Source organism: Xenopus laevis, chromosome 6S (assembly GCF_017654675.1).
Source record: "Xenopus laevis strain J_2021 chromosome 6S, Xenopus_laevis_v10.1, whole genome shotgun sequence".
Classification (NCBI taxonomy): Eukaryota; Metazoa; Chordata; class Amphibia; order Anura; family Pipidae; genus Xenopus; species Xenopus laevis.
Window position 1 is genome coordinate 46,684,308 of NC_054382.1, and position 17,618 is coordinate 46,701,925.

Here is a 17,618-nt window from a genome sequence, read left to right on the forward strand (position 1 = left end):
GCTTAAAATATGGCATAAAAATAAACTGGCTTTGAAGTTGACAGAAATACCATATGTATTACAATCACTTATATGTAATCCAAATGTCCCCCCTAGTATGGAAAAAGGGGCATATGAGAGGTGGGAGAGATGGGATAATAGAATGAGAGATTTTACTAAAAGAGGCAAACTGATCCCACTACAAGAGATACAAGAGAGTTGGGGAACTCATCCTAGAGATCTATGGAGACATAATCAATTGTCACATTATATAAGTAAGCAGGATAAGAAAAATGGGAAAGACCTCTAACCCAATGGGAACAGATAATGGAGTCCGAAGTAGAGATCGAAAAACCTCTATCTAAAATATATAATATCTTAACAAATCGAGAAGAATATAATCATCTTTCCTTGTGCCGTGAATGGGAAAAGGAATTGGGAATATGCATATCAGATCAGGAATGGGTTAAGATATTCAAATATGGTAATAAGATGACCAAGGTATCCTAAACGAAAGAAGCCATATATAAATTGATAACAAAATGGCATTATACCCCAAACAAACTCAAAAAAATATTTCCACAGAAATCAAATAGGTGTTGGAGGTGTAAAGAAGGGGAGGGTAACCATATCCATATCTGGGTTTCTTGCCCAGTTCTGAACAGATATTGGACTCAGATATTGGAGAATATATATAAAAAAACTGGGACAAAAATCCAGATTGTTGAGATTTAACTCATCTACACCATAACAATAGTCAAAAATATTGGAAGACTTGGCTACCCTGGCATAGGTTTATTGAGGACCAAATGATGATAGGTTAAAAGGTAAATAAAGGGAAAGAAACTGATTGATGCTATTGAGGTATGAATAAGACATGTAATGTCTTGTTATGTTTTGACGGCTTTTCTTTTTTGGAAATTGTAATTAATTCACCCCCCTTTATTCCCCCTTTTTTCTTTTGTACCCTTTGTGAAAAACTGAAAATAAAGAAATTTTAAAAAATTCACAGTTAAATCAGACATCAGAGGTATACAGAGGACTTAGGTCCTTCCACAATCAACGATTATCTGGGAAAGTGTAAGAATAATTATAAACACAGAACATGGCTATACACCCAGATGCCATAATGGTAAATGGTAAGCAAAAGTCCCTAAATCCACCAGTAAAAGGAATACCTATTGACTGCAATGACTAACTGTGAGACTGTTACTTGTCTTATCTCACACTATGAGTAAGTGCCTCAGTAGTCACGAAACGCATTAGGCCGTCTTTTAGCTTATGTCCAAATAAATGTTTTTTTCACTTTTAATAACTCGGAAGATATCATTTTGTTGAAGATTCTCACATTTGAGCGTTGTTATAAGCATTTTATGGACCTAATAGGTCACAAAGGATAGTGATTAATTCCTTCTCTAAGGCAATAAAAAATATTCCAGATTTTTAACAATACCTGAAATAAATGCACCCTTCAAGCATTAATTATACTTTGTTATGTGATGCACTTTATTTAAAGAAGAAGGAAAGAGGCATTTTATTGCCAATAGATTAGCTGCAATGGTACAAGCTACAATGCTATATTTATTCCATAGAATATTTTACCATACCTGAGTAAAAAGCCCTAGAAACTCTGTCTGTTTAGGATAGCAGCTGCAGTATTAGCTTGGTGTGGCATCACTTCCTGCCTGAGTCTCTCACTGCGCACTTATAGCTCTGGGCTCAGATTACAGCAGAGAAGGGAGGGGGGGAGAGGAGCAAACTGAGCATGCTCACGCTCGGGGCAAGGAGGTTTAAGATGAAGGCAGGAAGTCTGATACAAAAGTCCATGTGTACACAATAGAAGGAAAGAAATGCAGTGTTTCTTTTGAGGACTCAGAGCAACACTACTTTGAGGGTTTACTGGTATATTTAGGTGGACCTTTCTGATAAGGCTTGCTTAGTTTTAACCTTTCCTTCTCCTTTAAAGCAGTTTGTTATTTAAGTTTAATGGTCAATCTCCTGATGGGAAAAAAATTGCTTCTAACTAAAAAAAATTATATTAAATGCATCCTGTGTCATGTTTAGAAATCTCACATGGGGTTAAACAACCCACAGCCCTACTTATCATTAGCAGTTAGAGGGTTAAAAAGCCTGAACAAAATGTGTGTTTGTTATCTGAAGCTAGTTAGGCTGCTGTTTGCATATTGCACTGTTTATCTTTCAAAAAGCAAATGTTAGAGGGAAAGACAAAGCAGGCCCATTTGTATATGGTGTCTGTTTTTTATTAGTATTTTGTTTAGATAGACACACCTGCAATGGCATGGGTGTGTGATATTTGTTAATAAATGGCTTTATATAAAAAGGATGCCATTGTCCTATTACCGCAATTTCCAAATCCAGAAACAATGAACATATTTTCTTTTTCTTTATCAATAAATGTGTGTTTCTATAAATGTGGCTATTATAACTGGGTGGATTAGTAGGCTGCTTGTTGTCTTCTAATAAATAGCACAGATGAACTGTAGGCTGGAATATTGCTTGCAAAAAATCTAATTTGCCTTTTAGATTCTACTTTGTAAGCCTGGTCCAAAAGCATTATTTCAGCAATCTTAGGTTTATTCTATTTTACACCTGCAAATCGTGGAGGCAGTTGCTTATGGCTCAATGCTCTGCTGTTGCACGTGTGTACACTAGTGTGTATATCCATGAGAACTGGGGCATGATGATGTTACCTGTTTGTGTTTCCTTAGGTTTCACAGTTGCGTCATGAGCTGTCCATGAAAGATGAGCTGCTTCAGTTTTATACTAGTACAGCGGACGAAAGCGAGCCAGAATCCATCAGCTCTACACCGTAAGTCCCTGAATAAAGTCTTGTGCCATGTAGCCAACCCAACTGACATCTTAAAAGTGATTCTCTTTAGTTTGTTGTTGTCCTGTATAGGAAGGGATAGGGGGTATTCAAACACAAGAATAGGGAAGGAATGTCTCACAATATATATATATATATATATATATATATATATATATATATATATATATATATATCTATATATATATATATATATATATATATATATATATATATATATATATATATATATATATATATATATATATATATATATATATATATATATATATATATATATATATATATATATATATATATATATATATATGTTCACGTCCGCACTCGTCTCTTCATGATCGTAATCCGGGTGTGGTGCCAAGATTATAAAATCCAAAGCACCGAAAATTGCACGCATACCGTTTTATGAATTGTTCATCTTTTATTAAGCAAACAGCTTTTCGGATGCATATTTACATTGACGTTTCGCTTCGTAGTGTGGAACCTTTTTCAAGATGCATTACCAAAAACAATACAACAATAAAGTTACAAAATTTAAAACCCACACAATCCCGCCCAGAAAGTGACATCACAACCAATAATTATACCCATATGTATACCATTTCTGAAAAAAGCAAATAATAATCAAAAAAGCAAAAATAAGACAAGGTTGAGATGTGACTCCTTCCACATACTCATATTTATCATTTATCAAGAAAACAATTAAAGGAGCAATATTCATTAAGGTAAGGTGATAATGTGCCTAGGATTCACATTGCAAAAGCATCTGTGACTGCTCACCACCCCTTCGAGGAGCAGGGACATGATCTATTGCCATATACTTAAAAGGGGGTAATCCATGTCCCACCTCCAAAAAGTGTTTCGCCACAGGTTTGATGGTCTTCTTGTCTCTAAAGTCAGTATTAATTGCCGATCTGTGTTGCATCAATCCTTAGGGGCATGTTTACTAACATTGGAGATAAATATCTGGAGAAATTTCTGGAGATGTTGCCCATGGCAACCAATCAGCAATTAGATTTAAACAGCCACAGCCAAGTTAGAAGACAAAAGCAAAGATCTGATTGGTTGCTATGGGCAACATCTCCAGAAATCTCTCCAGATATTTATCTCCAATGTTAGTAAACATGCCCCTTAGTCTTAACATGAGGTCTGTCTTGCCGATATAGGACAAACCACAAGGGCACATTATTAGATAAATTACATGTGTTGTTATACATGTGATGTGGTGTCTAATAGTATAACGATGTCCATTCAATGGATGCACAAAACTTATTCCTGGAGTCATATATCGGCAAGGCAAACACATATGGCATTTAAAAGACCCTAATTTATTAGGGGAGAGCCATAACACCATAACACTTATATATATATATATATATATATATATATATATATATATATATATATATATATATATATATATATATATATATATATATATATATATATATATATATATGTATACATACAGTAGAACCCCCATTTTACATCCCCTGATTTTAAGTTTTCCCTCATTTTACATTGTTGTTTTGTGATCCCACCTATATATTATGCGTAATACATTTCCCTGATTTTACATTTTCCTGGATTTTACACAATTTTTTTCCGGTCCCCTGAAAAACGTAAAATGGGGGTTCTACTGTATATATATATATATAAAATTAGCATGCAGGCAATGCTGTAAACTGACCTTTCCAATGAAACTCATGTTCAAAGTTCAGCTATAAAAGTTTAGGCTTGATTTTGATTGAAAACTCACTTGTTTGTGTTCTATGAGTTTTTTGAATTGCCCTGTCTGGGAGTGCCTGGAGATCAAAGTCTTGAAGCCACTATATCTATTGTCTATTCCCATTCTGCGGAATGTGAATAACTGAACTCATGACATACAGCAGTGAATTTTCAAGTTTATTTCTAGGTTTGTAAATGGGATTTTTGTCTTAATATTAATGCTAGGTGTGATATACACATAGCTACTCTAAGATTATTTAAAATCAGTCTGTTTTTTGTGGTCTTCTAATAAAAACATGAAGTTGCTAGGTTGCAGTGCAACAGTGCTTTATTAGCAGACTCATGCAGCCATTACACAACAGAAAGCAACTCTAACACCACAAGCTGTATAGTAAGTATGCACAGTATAAGTCTTGAGCACAGTGACATCTACAGGCCATTTGTATAAACACCACACATATGACCCTAGCAAATTGGTCCACAAATGGTTGGAATGACAGACTGGAAAATTTATTTAAAAATAAAAAAAAAGACATCCTCACCAATAATCTGCTTGCCAAATAACATTTTAAATTTAAGGTTAAAGGTGCAGCATAGAGAACATCACCTTTAGGCTGTATCTAATGGACATTTCTGAAAGTGCTCTGAAGTGTTCTCCTATAGGTGTAGTTAACGTACAAGCAGATGGTAAATGAAGCCTTAAAAATCCGCATTTCTGTAAGAAATGTTGTGCAATTGCAAGTGGAAAAAATCGAGAGAACCTCCAAAACCCAGAAATAAATAAATAAAAGATTTTCCAAGATGAAAAGGACAGCTTTTAGATGCCGGAGTTTTATCACAATTTCATGCTTTTTATACTTACCAAAACGTTTGATTCCGGGAGACAAAAAATATGAACTTTAATAAATCATCTCATTAGTATGATCTATGAATGCATTTGTTGTTCTAAGATTTTTATTCTGCAGCTCATCAGTCTAGAATGTGAAATGCCATCATATTGCAGTGCAAGTGCTCAATACTCACCAAGCTTCTTTAGAAGGAATAAAACAATGCGTGTGCAAATTTGTCCACTCATCTAACTAGCTTGAACAGTAGTGGATGAAGTCACAGCACCATCCAGGAATCTAGTTTAAAAAGCCGTTATTGGTATCACTGGAGAGCACCATACATTTTGAATGACCTAAAAACAGCTGAATAGAAAGACAGACAATAGAAATGAATATTTAAAGGAGACCTGTCGCCCAAAAAAATAATTCCAAATACTATTTTATGACATTAGTCAAGCAAAATAAACTTTAATTACACAATATAAATTATTTGAATCTTGTTTCCATTAGTCTGGGAACTCATAATTATACTAAGCAGACAGGAGCCATTTTGTGGACACTGTTATTAAGGCAAGCCTTGCATCATCTCAGGATCTTGTTTGTGCACCAGAATGTGGGAACCTGATGTCCATCCACATGTACTGGCTCCACAATTAAATGGTAAAGAGAGAGGGGGGAATGTGGGGAGAGCAGTGACATCTAGTAAGTGCTGAATGGAAATTGAAAGTAATTGCCTACCCCACCTCTATGCCTAAGGCACAGAGGAGGGGCAGACAATATTTGATTGACAGCTGAGATTTTTAAACAAGTTTACAACGTGAATGCTTTAATATGTTTAATTTGAAAAGGACTTTTATTATACAGCTTTTTATGTCTGGGTGACAGGTCCACTTTAAGAAATCATATCCTACAGTCAGTGTTTTCTGGATTCATTGGCCATACCAACCAAAAAGCATTTGAGGGAGTTATTTGCGTATTTTTTTTTTATTCTGTCTCAGTTGCTAAAGAAAAGCCACTTGATATTACACTTGCCACTTGTTGACACCCAGTTTTCAGAACAAACATACCAATCTCCATCACTTGTGAGTGAGCTTCTGAGTGCTGGTCTTCTTTAGTCTGACTTCTTTGAAGCATTGCGCCTGCTCTTTATGCAGCAGGGGTATATTACATACCTGTTTGAAAGCAATTCGATTAGAAATACACATTTGAGTGTCTTCAAATGTGCTAAACTACCTGTCATAATCCGTGATATTCAGTTTCCATTCATATAAATAACAGAATGATAGATAACCGCTATGCATGCCATACACCTAAAGGTTTAACACTCCATGCACTTTTGAATTTTGCTAGGGGCAATTATTGGCTAACCTTTTGTCTCAAAGTTAATGTTTAATTATTATATAATCACTTAGGGGCTTTCACTGTGCTTGATATATTTCTTTTGACTCCTGTAGAGTGATTTAAGTCGTTTTTGACGCTAAAAGTTGCTGGTATTTGGAAGACAAATAGTGTATTTGACAATATACTTGTTTTATGAGAACACTTTTAGCATTTTATGTATTTTGTCTATGTGTTTTCTTATTTTTAGTCTCTGTGTGTTATGCAGTAAGTTCAAAAAAAAAAATTGTTCCTCATTGTTTCCTTTAGTCTGAAGAGGAATGAATCTGCCTCATCTGTCCAGAGCTGTTTCCATTTTGACTCTCTGCAGAAGAAATTGAAGGATCTTGAAGATGAGAATATTGTTCTCCGTTCAGAGGTGTGTAAACTTTTTCTGTTCATTAATTCATTTTGAGCTATTGCAGTCCTTGGAAAAAATGTCAATTTGTATCAAACTGGTACCAAAAACATGTATTTGTATGTCCTGTTTATCAGTGATTTGTGTAGTACCAACTACTATTATTTAAGTGCTAGGATTGTTATTAAGCATGTTAACGCTCCCAGAATTAGTTGTACAGGTATGGGATCCATTATCCTGAAACCCATTATCCAGAAAGCTCCGCATTACGGAAATACTGCCTCCCATAGACTCCATTATAATCAAATAATCCAAATTTCTAAAAATGAATTCCTTTTTCTCTGTAATAATAAAAGAGTGCCTTGTATTTTATCCAAACTGAGATATACCGTATATACTCGAGTATAAGCCGACCCGAGTATAAGCCGAGGTACCTAATTTTACCTACAAAAACTGGGGAAACTTATTGACTCGAGTATAAGCCTAGGGTGAGAAATGCAGCAGCTACTAGTAAGTTTTAATAATCAAAAATGAGGCATGAGTGGGTTAAAAAATGTTGAAAATTTATTTTGGGACTCTCGTGGGTGAAGGGGTTGGATGTTTTGGTGGATCCGAATGTCAGATTGATTTTTCATGACCATAACAATCCGCTACTGATCGTTGCCTGAGGCACAATTGTAATTAGCAGAGTTAGCCTCCAGTAAATCTACCGCCAGTCGGTGCCTCTTATCAGTGCGTCCCCCTGCCTTCTATGCTACCTTTATTTTAATAACAATGCCAGTTGGACATGGTGTTTTACCAGTATGGTAATACAATAACAGTAAGGTATGTTTTATTAAGCATGGGTGGTGGAGGTGATTGATGGGACAGTGCAACTATACTTACAATCAAAGGGAGTATGGTATGGTAATTAGGTTCCCTGTGCCTAACAGAAAGCAATACCGATAATGTATTAATCTCACAACACAAAGGGTATTTAGAACGTCGGAGGTTGTACCTAATCGGAAAAAACTGAAATAGAGCAGGATCGTAGGTGCGCTCACTGTGAGCAGCTAGTGACTGCACTTACCCCGCAGTTAAATTAGAAGCGCTTAGAATCCTGGCGGTTCAATATAGGGATCTGTTCTTAAGATGTACCGTAGTATTTGGACAGATACGCCGACCCGAAGAGATGTGGGGCAGGGCTTACCTGGATGTGCGTGCGGTCAATTTGAAATGCTGCGCTGGCTGGCGCTGGGCGGTGACGTCACATGATGCGCAGCCGGCAACATCATTCGCAAAGCGCCATGGAGAACCTGCGGTCTGTTTTAATCATCGGTTGGGTTGCGGGCCCCATCAGGGGTGCAGTGGCACGGGACTCCGGTCAGTAGCACAGCAACTCCGTATACTGACTCGAGTATAAGCCGAGGTAGCCTTTTTCAGCACATTTTGGGTGCTGAAAAACTCGGCTTATACTCGAGTATATACGGTAATTAATCCGTATTGGAAGCTGAATCAGCTTATTGGGTTTATTTAACATTTACATGATTTTCTAGTAGACTCAAGGTATGGAGATCCAAATTACAGAAAGATTCGTTATCCTGAAAACCCCCCAGATCTTGAGCATTCTGGATAACAACTCCCATACCTGTATAACATATATAGCCTTGGCATGTAGGTTGTTGTAGGGCAGTCACTTCTATGAATGTATAACAGGATTTGTAGCCTGGCATGCCTCATCTCAGTTACTGTTTTAGTAATTAGCTTCCTGTAGTGACACCTTGTGGCAAAGAAGAAATATCTATTAAAGGGTCAATTCACCTTTACAAAATATATACTTTTTTTTTTTTTACAAATAATGGCTCATTAATATTTACTGTGCATTCATTTAATTGTCCTCTCATTCATATAAACTTGTATCTAGATCACTTACCTTTCACTAGCTGATACATTTCTCAACTCCGCAGCATCAGAGAAATGCTAGCAAATAATGTTATCAGATTGTAAGAGTAGTTCTGTAGCATACTTTAGTAAAGCACAGGGAGCATGCTCAGTGAGGTCTGAATCTTCTGCTGGGTTAATATATCAAACTGTCACCATTTAGAAAGCCCCCCTTGGGGCTGGGGGAAACATAATATTTAATTATAAAACTAGAAAGCCATTGGGAAACAAGTAATAATTTGTGGTACAGGTATAGGATCCTTATCCAGAAACCAGTTATCCAGCTCCGAAATAATACGGAATGGCCGTCTCCCATAGACTTAGGATTTTATCCAAATAATCCAATTTTTTTTTTTTTAAATGATGTCCTTCTTTTGTGTAATAATAAAACAGTACCTTGTACTTGATCCAAACTAAGATATAATTAATCCTTATTGGAAGCAAAACCAGCCTATTGGGTTTATTTAATGTTTCCATGATTTTCTAGTAGGCTTGGGTATCAAATTGCAGAAAGATCTGTTATCCAGAAAAAGTCCTGCGCATTCTGGATAACAGTTCCCTGTATACAATTCTAAAATATATTTTAAGGTGAACTGCCCATTTAATAATAACTTAATATAGAATTTTATTGGTTTAAATTTAAAATGCTGCCATTCTCATACTATTTATTTCAGGGTTGCAATCTTTGCAGAGTTAGTCACTGGGTGATAAGTCAAGGTTATAAAAAGTGGGTGGAGCCGCCATTAGCCAATTTGATTTTACCTATTGACTTTCAATGGGGAAATCGAACCTGCTGCGATTCTCACTGTATTAACACCGGGGTCCCCAAACTCTTCACAGTTGGTCACTAGGGGACTGCAGTTTAGGTTTGAAAAATTGGGTAGAGTCACCAACAGCCAATCAGACAATTTCACTTATTTCAATGAAGAAATATAAACGCATTAAAGTAATTAATTATTTTTCCTTCAAAATCCATAACCGCTCGGGTCTGCTGTATGGTAATTAGGGCAATAATTAGGTTACAGTAGTGTTTGCTATTCCAGGATATATACATAATAAATAACCTGAATGTCATATGAATAGTGTTCTAGTAGGGGCTATAAAAAATAAATGCAGATTTATGAAAAGTCTATTGTCTTTTTGAATAACTTCCAAGCTTTACAGTCGCAAGAGGTGATCCATTACAAAGAACTAGTTAGCATTTTTATAAAGGTGAGCATTTTTTTAAATGCCCGTTTAAAGCTTAACATTATATTGTTTTACACCAATCTTCTGTAAACTCATTGAAGTCAGTGGGACCAATTCAGGGGCCAAGAACTTTTGGTGCCTAGAAATTCTCTAAAATGTTGTAAAAATTATGGTGCTTAAAGCAGGGTTATAGTCTACGTTGTCAAACTGACACCTCTTTTTACTCTACTAATTTTAGAATTTTATACTCTACTAAAAATTTGCTTAAAACCATTACACTGCTTTATAAATTGAAGTGCTTTTTAAATTGTATGACATGGCATTATAATGTATATACAAATGTATACATTTGCTGTTTCATACTTTATTAATAGTGTCTCATATTTCCAGTATTTAACTTGTGCTCTGAAAAGGTTATTTTTCTTTTTTTACTATAATAGGCTTGCCACTTGAAAACTGAAACAATCACGTATGAAGAAAAGGAGCAACAACTTGTGAATGACTGCGTCAAAGAACTGCGTATGTCTGATATTCCAGGCTTTTCTTTAATGTATTTTTAAGTGCTAGTTATGGAAACTAAATGATAATAAATTCAATGGCCTTAAATTAGACTATGAATAGTATAAGGGAAAAAAAAGAAAAGTTGAGTGGAGAAACTTGTAACTGCTGGTCCTTCTTTGCAGTGGCATCCAGAAAAGGATATTCTAGATATAAACTAGTTAAATAACATTATTAAAAAAACACACATTCCATGTAGCTCGTTTGATAGAATAATTCAAATATGTGGTCTATCCTGAATTAATATCAGTGGGAGTAGGGTAAATTAATCTTTAGCAATTAATAACTTTAGAATTTGGTTACCTTTTCTGCCTTAAAATCCCAGATGAAGCTGTTTAAACTCATACCTGTATCATGAAATTGTGTTCTCAAAAGGGATGTAATTGCTTTTGTCAATGTTATTTATTTATGAAAAATCAAGTAACATTTTGAACTATGGCACAGTATCCCTAATAAATGTTTTTAAATCAAATAAAAGTATTATGTACCAGGCCATCCAGGAAAATGAATTGCTCTCTAAGTGTCTTATAATCAAATTAGGTAGAAAAGGCATGTGTGTTAGTCAACTAAAACACTGGAAGACTAAAAGTGTGATAATATCCCAAAAGGTTATGTTAGTCTGTAACTGTCTTAAAATCGTTGTGTAGCTTTCCAGCTCTCCGATGGGGGTCACGGACCCCAGCAGTCAAAAAAAAACTAAAAAATTTTCTTTGAAGCTACAATGTTGTTGTTCTTCTTTTTTATTACTTCTCTTAAATGTAGATGCTCTCCTATTTTTATATATATATATATATATATGCAATGGAGGGCTAGGGCACACACATAAGGAGTTACACACCTGGGTGCAATACAGGAATACAATATCCACTCGAGAAGAATGCTGCTGCACACCAGGATTTATCGTGAAAAAAGTTAGTACTTTATTTGATCGACGTTTCGGTCCTCACCATAGACCTTTATCAAGATAAAGGTCCATGGTGAGGACCGAAACGTTGATCAAATAAAGTACTAACTTTTTTCACGATAAATCCTGGTGTGCAGCAGCATTCTTCTCGAGTATATATATATATATATATATATATATATATATATATATATATAAACAATAGCATTCACCTACAGTTAGCTGTCTGATCAGCATACATATATATATATATATATATATATATATATATATAGCAATTACAAATATATATATATATATATATATATATATATATATATATATATATATATATATATATATATATATATATATATATATATATATATATATAGCAATTACAAATATATATATATATATATATATATATATATATATATATATATATATATATATATATATATATATTTGTAATTGCTAGTGCAAATGGTCACACCTGCAAAGTACTAACCTAGATTTGTGTTTAGGCGATTCTAATGTGCAGATTGCCAGCTTATCAGAAGAGTTGGCCAAGAAGACAGATGATGCTGCACGGCAACAAGAGGAAATAACGCATCTTCTCTCACAGATAGTTGACATTCAGAAGAAGGCTAAAGCAGTAAGTTTCCAATATTGCATCAGTTTAGCCTACCAAACACTGCTTACACTTACACAGCATCAAGAAGTGACAAAAATATATTGCCGGCCTACTATACTTCTTTAAAAAGATGACCCACTAGGCACTAGTCAGAGCAATGCAGAATTAATTAGGAATGCACATAAAACAGCACCCCAGTGTTTTTTTTTAGTTGAATCTTGTGTAATGTGTGTGCTTGCTTTAGAAAAAATGCTATTGTTTATATGAAAAATCTGTGACCATTGGGGTTGGCCCTTAGTAGGTTATTAACTCAGAGGATCTTGACTTTTCTTAGGGAAACGGGGTACCGAATATCTGTTAAATAATCATTGCTTTTCTACTCTTTTTTAGTATGGAGTTGAAAATGAGGAACTTGTGCAACATTTGGGAGCAGCTAAGGATGCCCAACGACAACTCACAGCTGAAGTAAATTACCTTTTTGCATTCATGTTAGTTACCAAGTTTTTTAATTATGTAAGCAAAAAATATTTTATTTCACCTACAGTTAGCTGTCTGATCAGCATACAGTGTTTATACCTCATTCAAGATTCTATGCTTTGGTAGTAGACTAAAGTACTACTGTAAAGCTATTATGGTGCAGGTGACTAGTAATTTCTTGGAGTAGCGTAGCTGGTTTTAGTTTTCACTTCATTTGAAGTTAGAACTAAAGCATACAGTCATATGAAAAAGTTTGGGAACCCCTCTCAGCCTGCTTATAATTTACTCCACTTCCAACGAAATAGATAACAGTGGTATGTCTTTCATTTCCCAGGAACATCTGAGTACTGAGGTGTTTTCTGAAGAAAGATTTTTAGTAAAGCAGTATTCAGTTGTATGAAATTAAATCAAATATAAAAAACTGGCTATGCAAAAATTTGGGTACCCTTGTAATTTTTCGAATTTGAATGCATGTAACTGCTTAATACTGATTACTGGCAACACCAAATTGGTTGGCTTAGCTCGTTAAGCCTTGAACTTCATAGGCAGGTGTGTTCAATCATGAGAAAAGGTATTTAAGGTGGCCAATAGCAGCAAGTTGTGCTTCTGTTTGACTCTCCTCTGAAGAGTGACAGCACGGGATCCTCAAAGCAACTCTCAAAAGATCTACAAAAAGCTATCTCAGAGGTATCAACTGTCAGTTTCAACTGTAAGGAATGTAATCAGGAAATGGAAGGCCACAGGCACAGTTTCTGTAAAACCCAGGTCCAGGACCAAAAAAAAAACAGGAGCGGCATATGCAGAGGATTATGAGAATGGTTACAGACAACCCAAAGATCACATCCAAAGACCTGCAAGAGCATCTTGCTCCAGATGGTGTATCTGTACGTTGTTCTACAATTCAGCACAATTTGCACAAACAACATCTGTATGGCAGGGTGATGAGAAAGATGCCCTTTCTGCACTCACACAAACACAGAGTTGCTTGTTATACAGTATGCAAAAGCTCATTTAGACAAGCCACAGTAATTTTGGAACAAAGTGCTTTGGACTGATGTAATATCTCTGTTGGGGTGCCCAAATTTATGCACCTGTCTAATTTTGTTATGATGCATATTTTCTGTTAATCCAATAAACTTTGTCACTGCTGAAATACTGCTGTTTCCATAAGGCGTGTTATGTATTCAAATTTGCTACTTTGAAAGCTCAGCCAATAATAAACAAAACTCCAAAGAATTCAGAGGGGTTCCCAAACTTTTTCATATGACTGTATGCTATCTAAATCTGATTTAACAGATTTAATGCAATACTTGGTTTTAATAACAAACTTCAGTATGATTAATGATGCAAGTTCACACCAAGCAAATAACTGAACTATTTTTTTACTGATCAAAATTATGATTAATGATAAAGGTTTATGAGAACCTTATGTTTTTTGTTTTGTTTTTGTGTTATCCAGTTACGAGAGCTGGAAGACAAGTATGCAGAGTGCATGGAAATGCTTCATGAGGCGCAGGAAGAACTAAAGAACCTGAGAAACAAAACAATGCCTAATGTCATTTCCCGACGCTATCACACTTTGGGGGTTTTTCCTTTGGTAAACTTGAAAAGATTTTTTGGAACTAGATTAAAAAATACTTGACATATTCAGAAGACCTAAAGCTGACAAGGTTATCCATGGATTTTTATTTGAAATGGCAACCATCTGTTTGTGTTTCCCCTTGACTTACTATCAAATTCTGATCCACCATAGTTGAACTCAAAATAGAAAATCTAGTTTGTAAAATTTGAATGTATCAATGCAAAGGATTCTAAATTAGGATAGGTTTAAACCTCTAGTTACCCAGATGTCAAGCATACAGGCAGAGTAGCAACATCTCAAAAATTTGATCCATCAATCAGGAGAAAAAATAGTGTGCCCACTTTAATGTTTATATTACATTTAAGTGTTTATTGCACTGTTTTGATCTATTTCCAAGCACTGGGTCGCTGGGTACGCATTTTATATACAAATAAAACATGCTTCCCATAGAAGTTAAACTAGTAGTATTTGGGACTTTTCTTTTCACTTTAGTTTCTATCTGCAAATGTGACAAATCTTCATGTGTGGCAGAAGCCTAAAATATTCTTGTTTCATATTTATCTTTTTGTTTAAGGAATGGGGGCTGTTATAATAAACTTATTTAAAGTGATCACTGTTATTTAAACAGAGATTATGTAATAGAAATCACATTTACAAAGGGTTTTATAATCCAACAAATTAACTAATGGTTGGTTTGAAAAGGTGACAAATTAATAAAACCATTTGATTGGTTGTCATAAAATGCAGGACCTGGTACAAATTTCATTACCACAGTATTCGTTTTGCCACTGTTTCAGATGGACAGCAAACACAACCAATTCTATGAGTAGCATCCTCTTATATATACTTAAAGTGCTTTGTCCTCTATCGTCATTGCATAAACTCTTCTTCCATGTTTACCTTCTCTGTAAAAGAAAATAAATGGCTATACATTTCTACAGTATATATGAGGTCTCTTTATGTGTTACAGGACTCATTAGCAGCTGAGATAGAGGGATCCATGAGGAAGGAACTGCAAATTGATGAGCCGGACTCTCCTGAAATGAAGTAGGAATGCTCCACATTTTATTAAACTCCAAAGAGCAAAGTTGCTTTATAGATATGTGTTAATCATAGTAATAGTAATGCTCTGTTAGTAACTTACTTGTGTGCACAACGTAACTCACAAGTTATGTTCTTTAATGCGGTCATATGCTGTTATTCTGTTCAGATACATACTGAAGATGCAGTGCCAAATGTAAACTTGGGAAATAAATGCAACCAATGTCCAAAAATCATCCCAAATCTTTTGAACAGATTATGATAATGTTTTGTTCTATTCCAAGGTCCGGGAAACTTGATGCCACGGCTTCAAATCAGTACATGGAAATAGAACAAAGGTTATCACACTCATGCAAAAGCTTTAGGATGGTATCTGGTCATGGATTACTTTCAAAAGTACAGTATTTACAACCTTGACTAGTTCTGGCATTTTACTGAACATATTACCAGAGAATCTGTTTTGCTTTGAGTGAATTTGCCTAGAATTACAGTGTATATGCTCACATTATAACAGTTTGCAAATCTAGTACATGCATACCCCAAAAGACTATTGATGCTATACCTGCAAAAGTTGACTCTACAATATAATAAAGCATTGGCATTGAATATTTTTTTTCTTGTAAGACTTTTGTCACTCTAAAACACAGTTACAAAATAATTTTTGAGTTTCCATGCATCCTGTAAAACTGTATACCAATAACAGGGAAAACGTTTGCAACAGGTCTAGTTACCTGCATCAACCAATTAGCAGGTAATTCTTTAAATTTTTTTAAGTTTGTGCTTTTTATTACATTGCCCTAATTGAGAACAGCTGCTCACAGACTGACTCATCAGTAGTTTATAGTGTGGTGTTGTTTGTGGGGAGAGCCATTTTCCTTACAGTCCTAATAAAAATGTAGAATCTTCCACTAATTGGTTCAATACTGTTGTTGATATAAACAATTAAAAGCCATACTGAAAAACAATAAAAATAAGAATGAAATTAATGTAGCGCTATAGTAAATTGAGTGCACCTTACTCTACTATGGGCTTCACTCCTAGTACATATGCTCCAGATGAGACCTTAAATCTTAGGGAGTGAGCCTTCGCATCGAGGTGGAAGCAGGGTGTAGTGCAACTGTAACAGTAATCAGGGTGCAAAGAATTGGGCGCCAGTGGTTCTTATAACTTAACCAAATAACAGATTTATTGAGCACAGTATACATATATATATCCTCAGTGGAGTGTACATCGATCAGAACATTGCAGGTTCATACAATACATTGAATAGGCAGTACTCACAACACCTTTGGTCAGTATGATTCTCCTCAGAGATAGGAACAATACATGCAGCTTTGAGGAGGTACACCCAGCTTTCAGCCTTTTCCGTAAGTGGAACCTAAGGGGAATCTATCTACCCTAGGTCTGTACACTTAGTCCCTACTTCTGGGCAATGAGTACCCTGGGATCTTAATCCCACTACAATCCTCGTAGGAGCCTCAGACTGCTTAGCTAAATAATCTGACTGACTATCACTCCTAGAGTGATTTATAAAGGTGAGTAGCCTATTCTTACTAGACCTGACCTGTCTAGGTTCCAACTCGAGCTCTGCCTCCTGCACAGGCTAGAGCCAGCACAAGATGGACACTGATAATCTGGCTTCAGAGCCTTTTATACTCTAGCACAGTGCCATCTGCTGGTCACTGTGGTAAACAACAAGAGTCAACAGTACCCCTCCCAACTGTATTTTAGGACCCATTTAGGTGTCCATAACATGGAGGGACTGCCTGACACAAAATACTAGGGGTGGCTATTTACACATCCCTACATTAACATTTAACATACAGTGGTGTGAAAAACTATTTGCCCCCTTCCTGATTTCTTATTCTTTTGCATGTTTGTCACACTTAAATGTTTCTGCTCATCAAAAACCGTTAACTATTAGTCAAAGATAACATAATTGAACACAAAATGCAGTTTTTAAATGAAGGTTTACGTTATTAAGGGAGAAAAAAAACTCCAAATCTACATGGGCCTGTGTGAAAAAGTGATTGCCCCCCTTGTTAAAAAATAATTTAACTGTGGTTTATCACACCTGAGTTCAATTTCAAAGGTTATAAAGCCATTTCTAAAGCTTTGGGACTCCAGCGAACCACAGTGAGAGCCATTATCCACAAATGGCAAAAACATGGAACAGTGGTGAACCTTCCCAGGAGTGGCCGGCCGACCAAAATGA

At 35.5% G+C, this 17,618-nt stretch overlaps 1 protein-coding gene across 8 annotated transcripts in view; it reads left to right on the plus strand.

The window, feature by feature from the left end:
- The window catches only part of LOC108719991 (trafficking kinesin-binding protein 1), a 132,845-nt gene that overhangs the window by 92,678 nt on the left and 22,549 nt on the right, over window positions 1–17,618 (plus strand). For all 8 annotated transcript variants that reach the window (XM_018269344.2, XM_041567552.1, XM_041567549.1 and 5 more), the window contains 7 exons: window positions 2,709–2,809; window positions 7,030–7,138; window positions 10,666–10,744; window positions 12,194–12,324; window positions 12,694–12,768; window positions 14,240–14,377; window positions 15,333–15,409. In XM_018269344.2, the coding sequence (XP_018124833.1) occupies window positions 2,709–2,809; window positions 7,030–7,138; window positions 10,666–10,744; window positions 12,194–12,324; window positions 12,694–12,768; window positions 14,240–14,377; window positions 15,333–15,409 (710 nt within the window). The remainder of the gene's footprint in view (window positions 1–2,708; window positions 2,810–7,029; window positions 7,139–10,665; window positions 10,745–12,193; window positions 12,325–12,693; window positions 12,769–14,239; window positions 14,378–15,332; window positions 15,410–17,618) is intronic.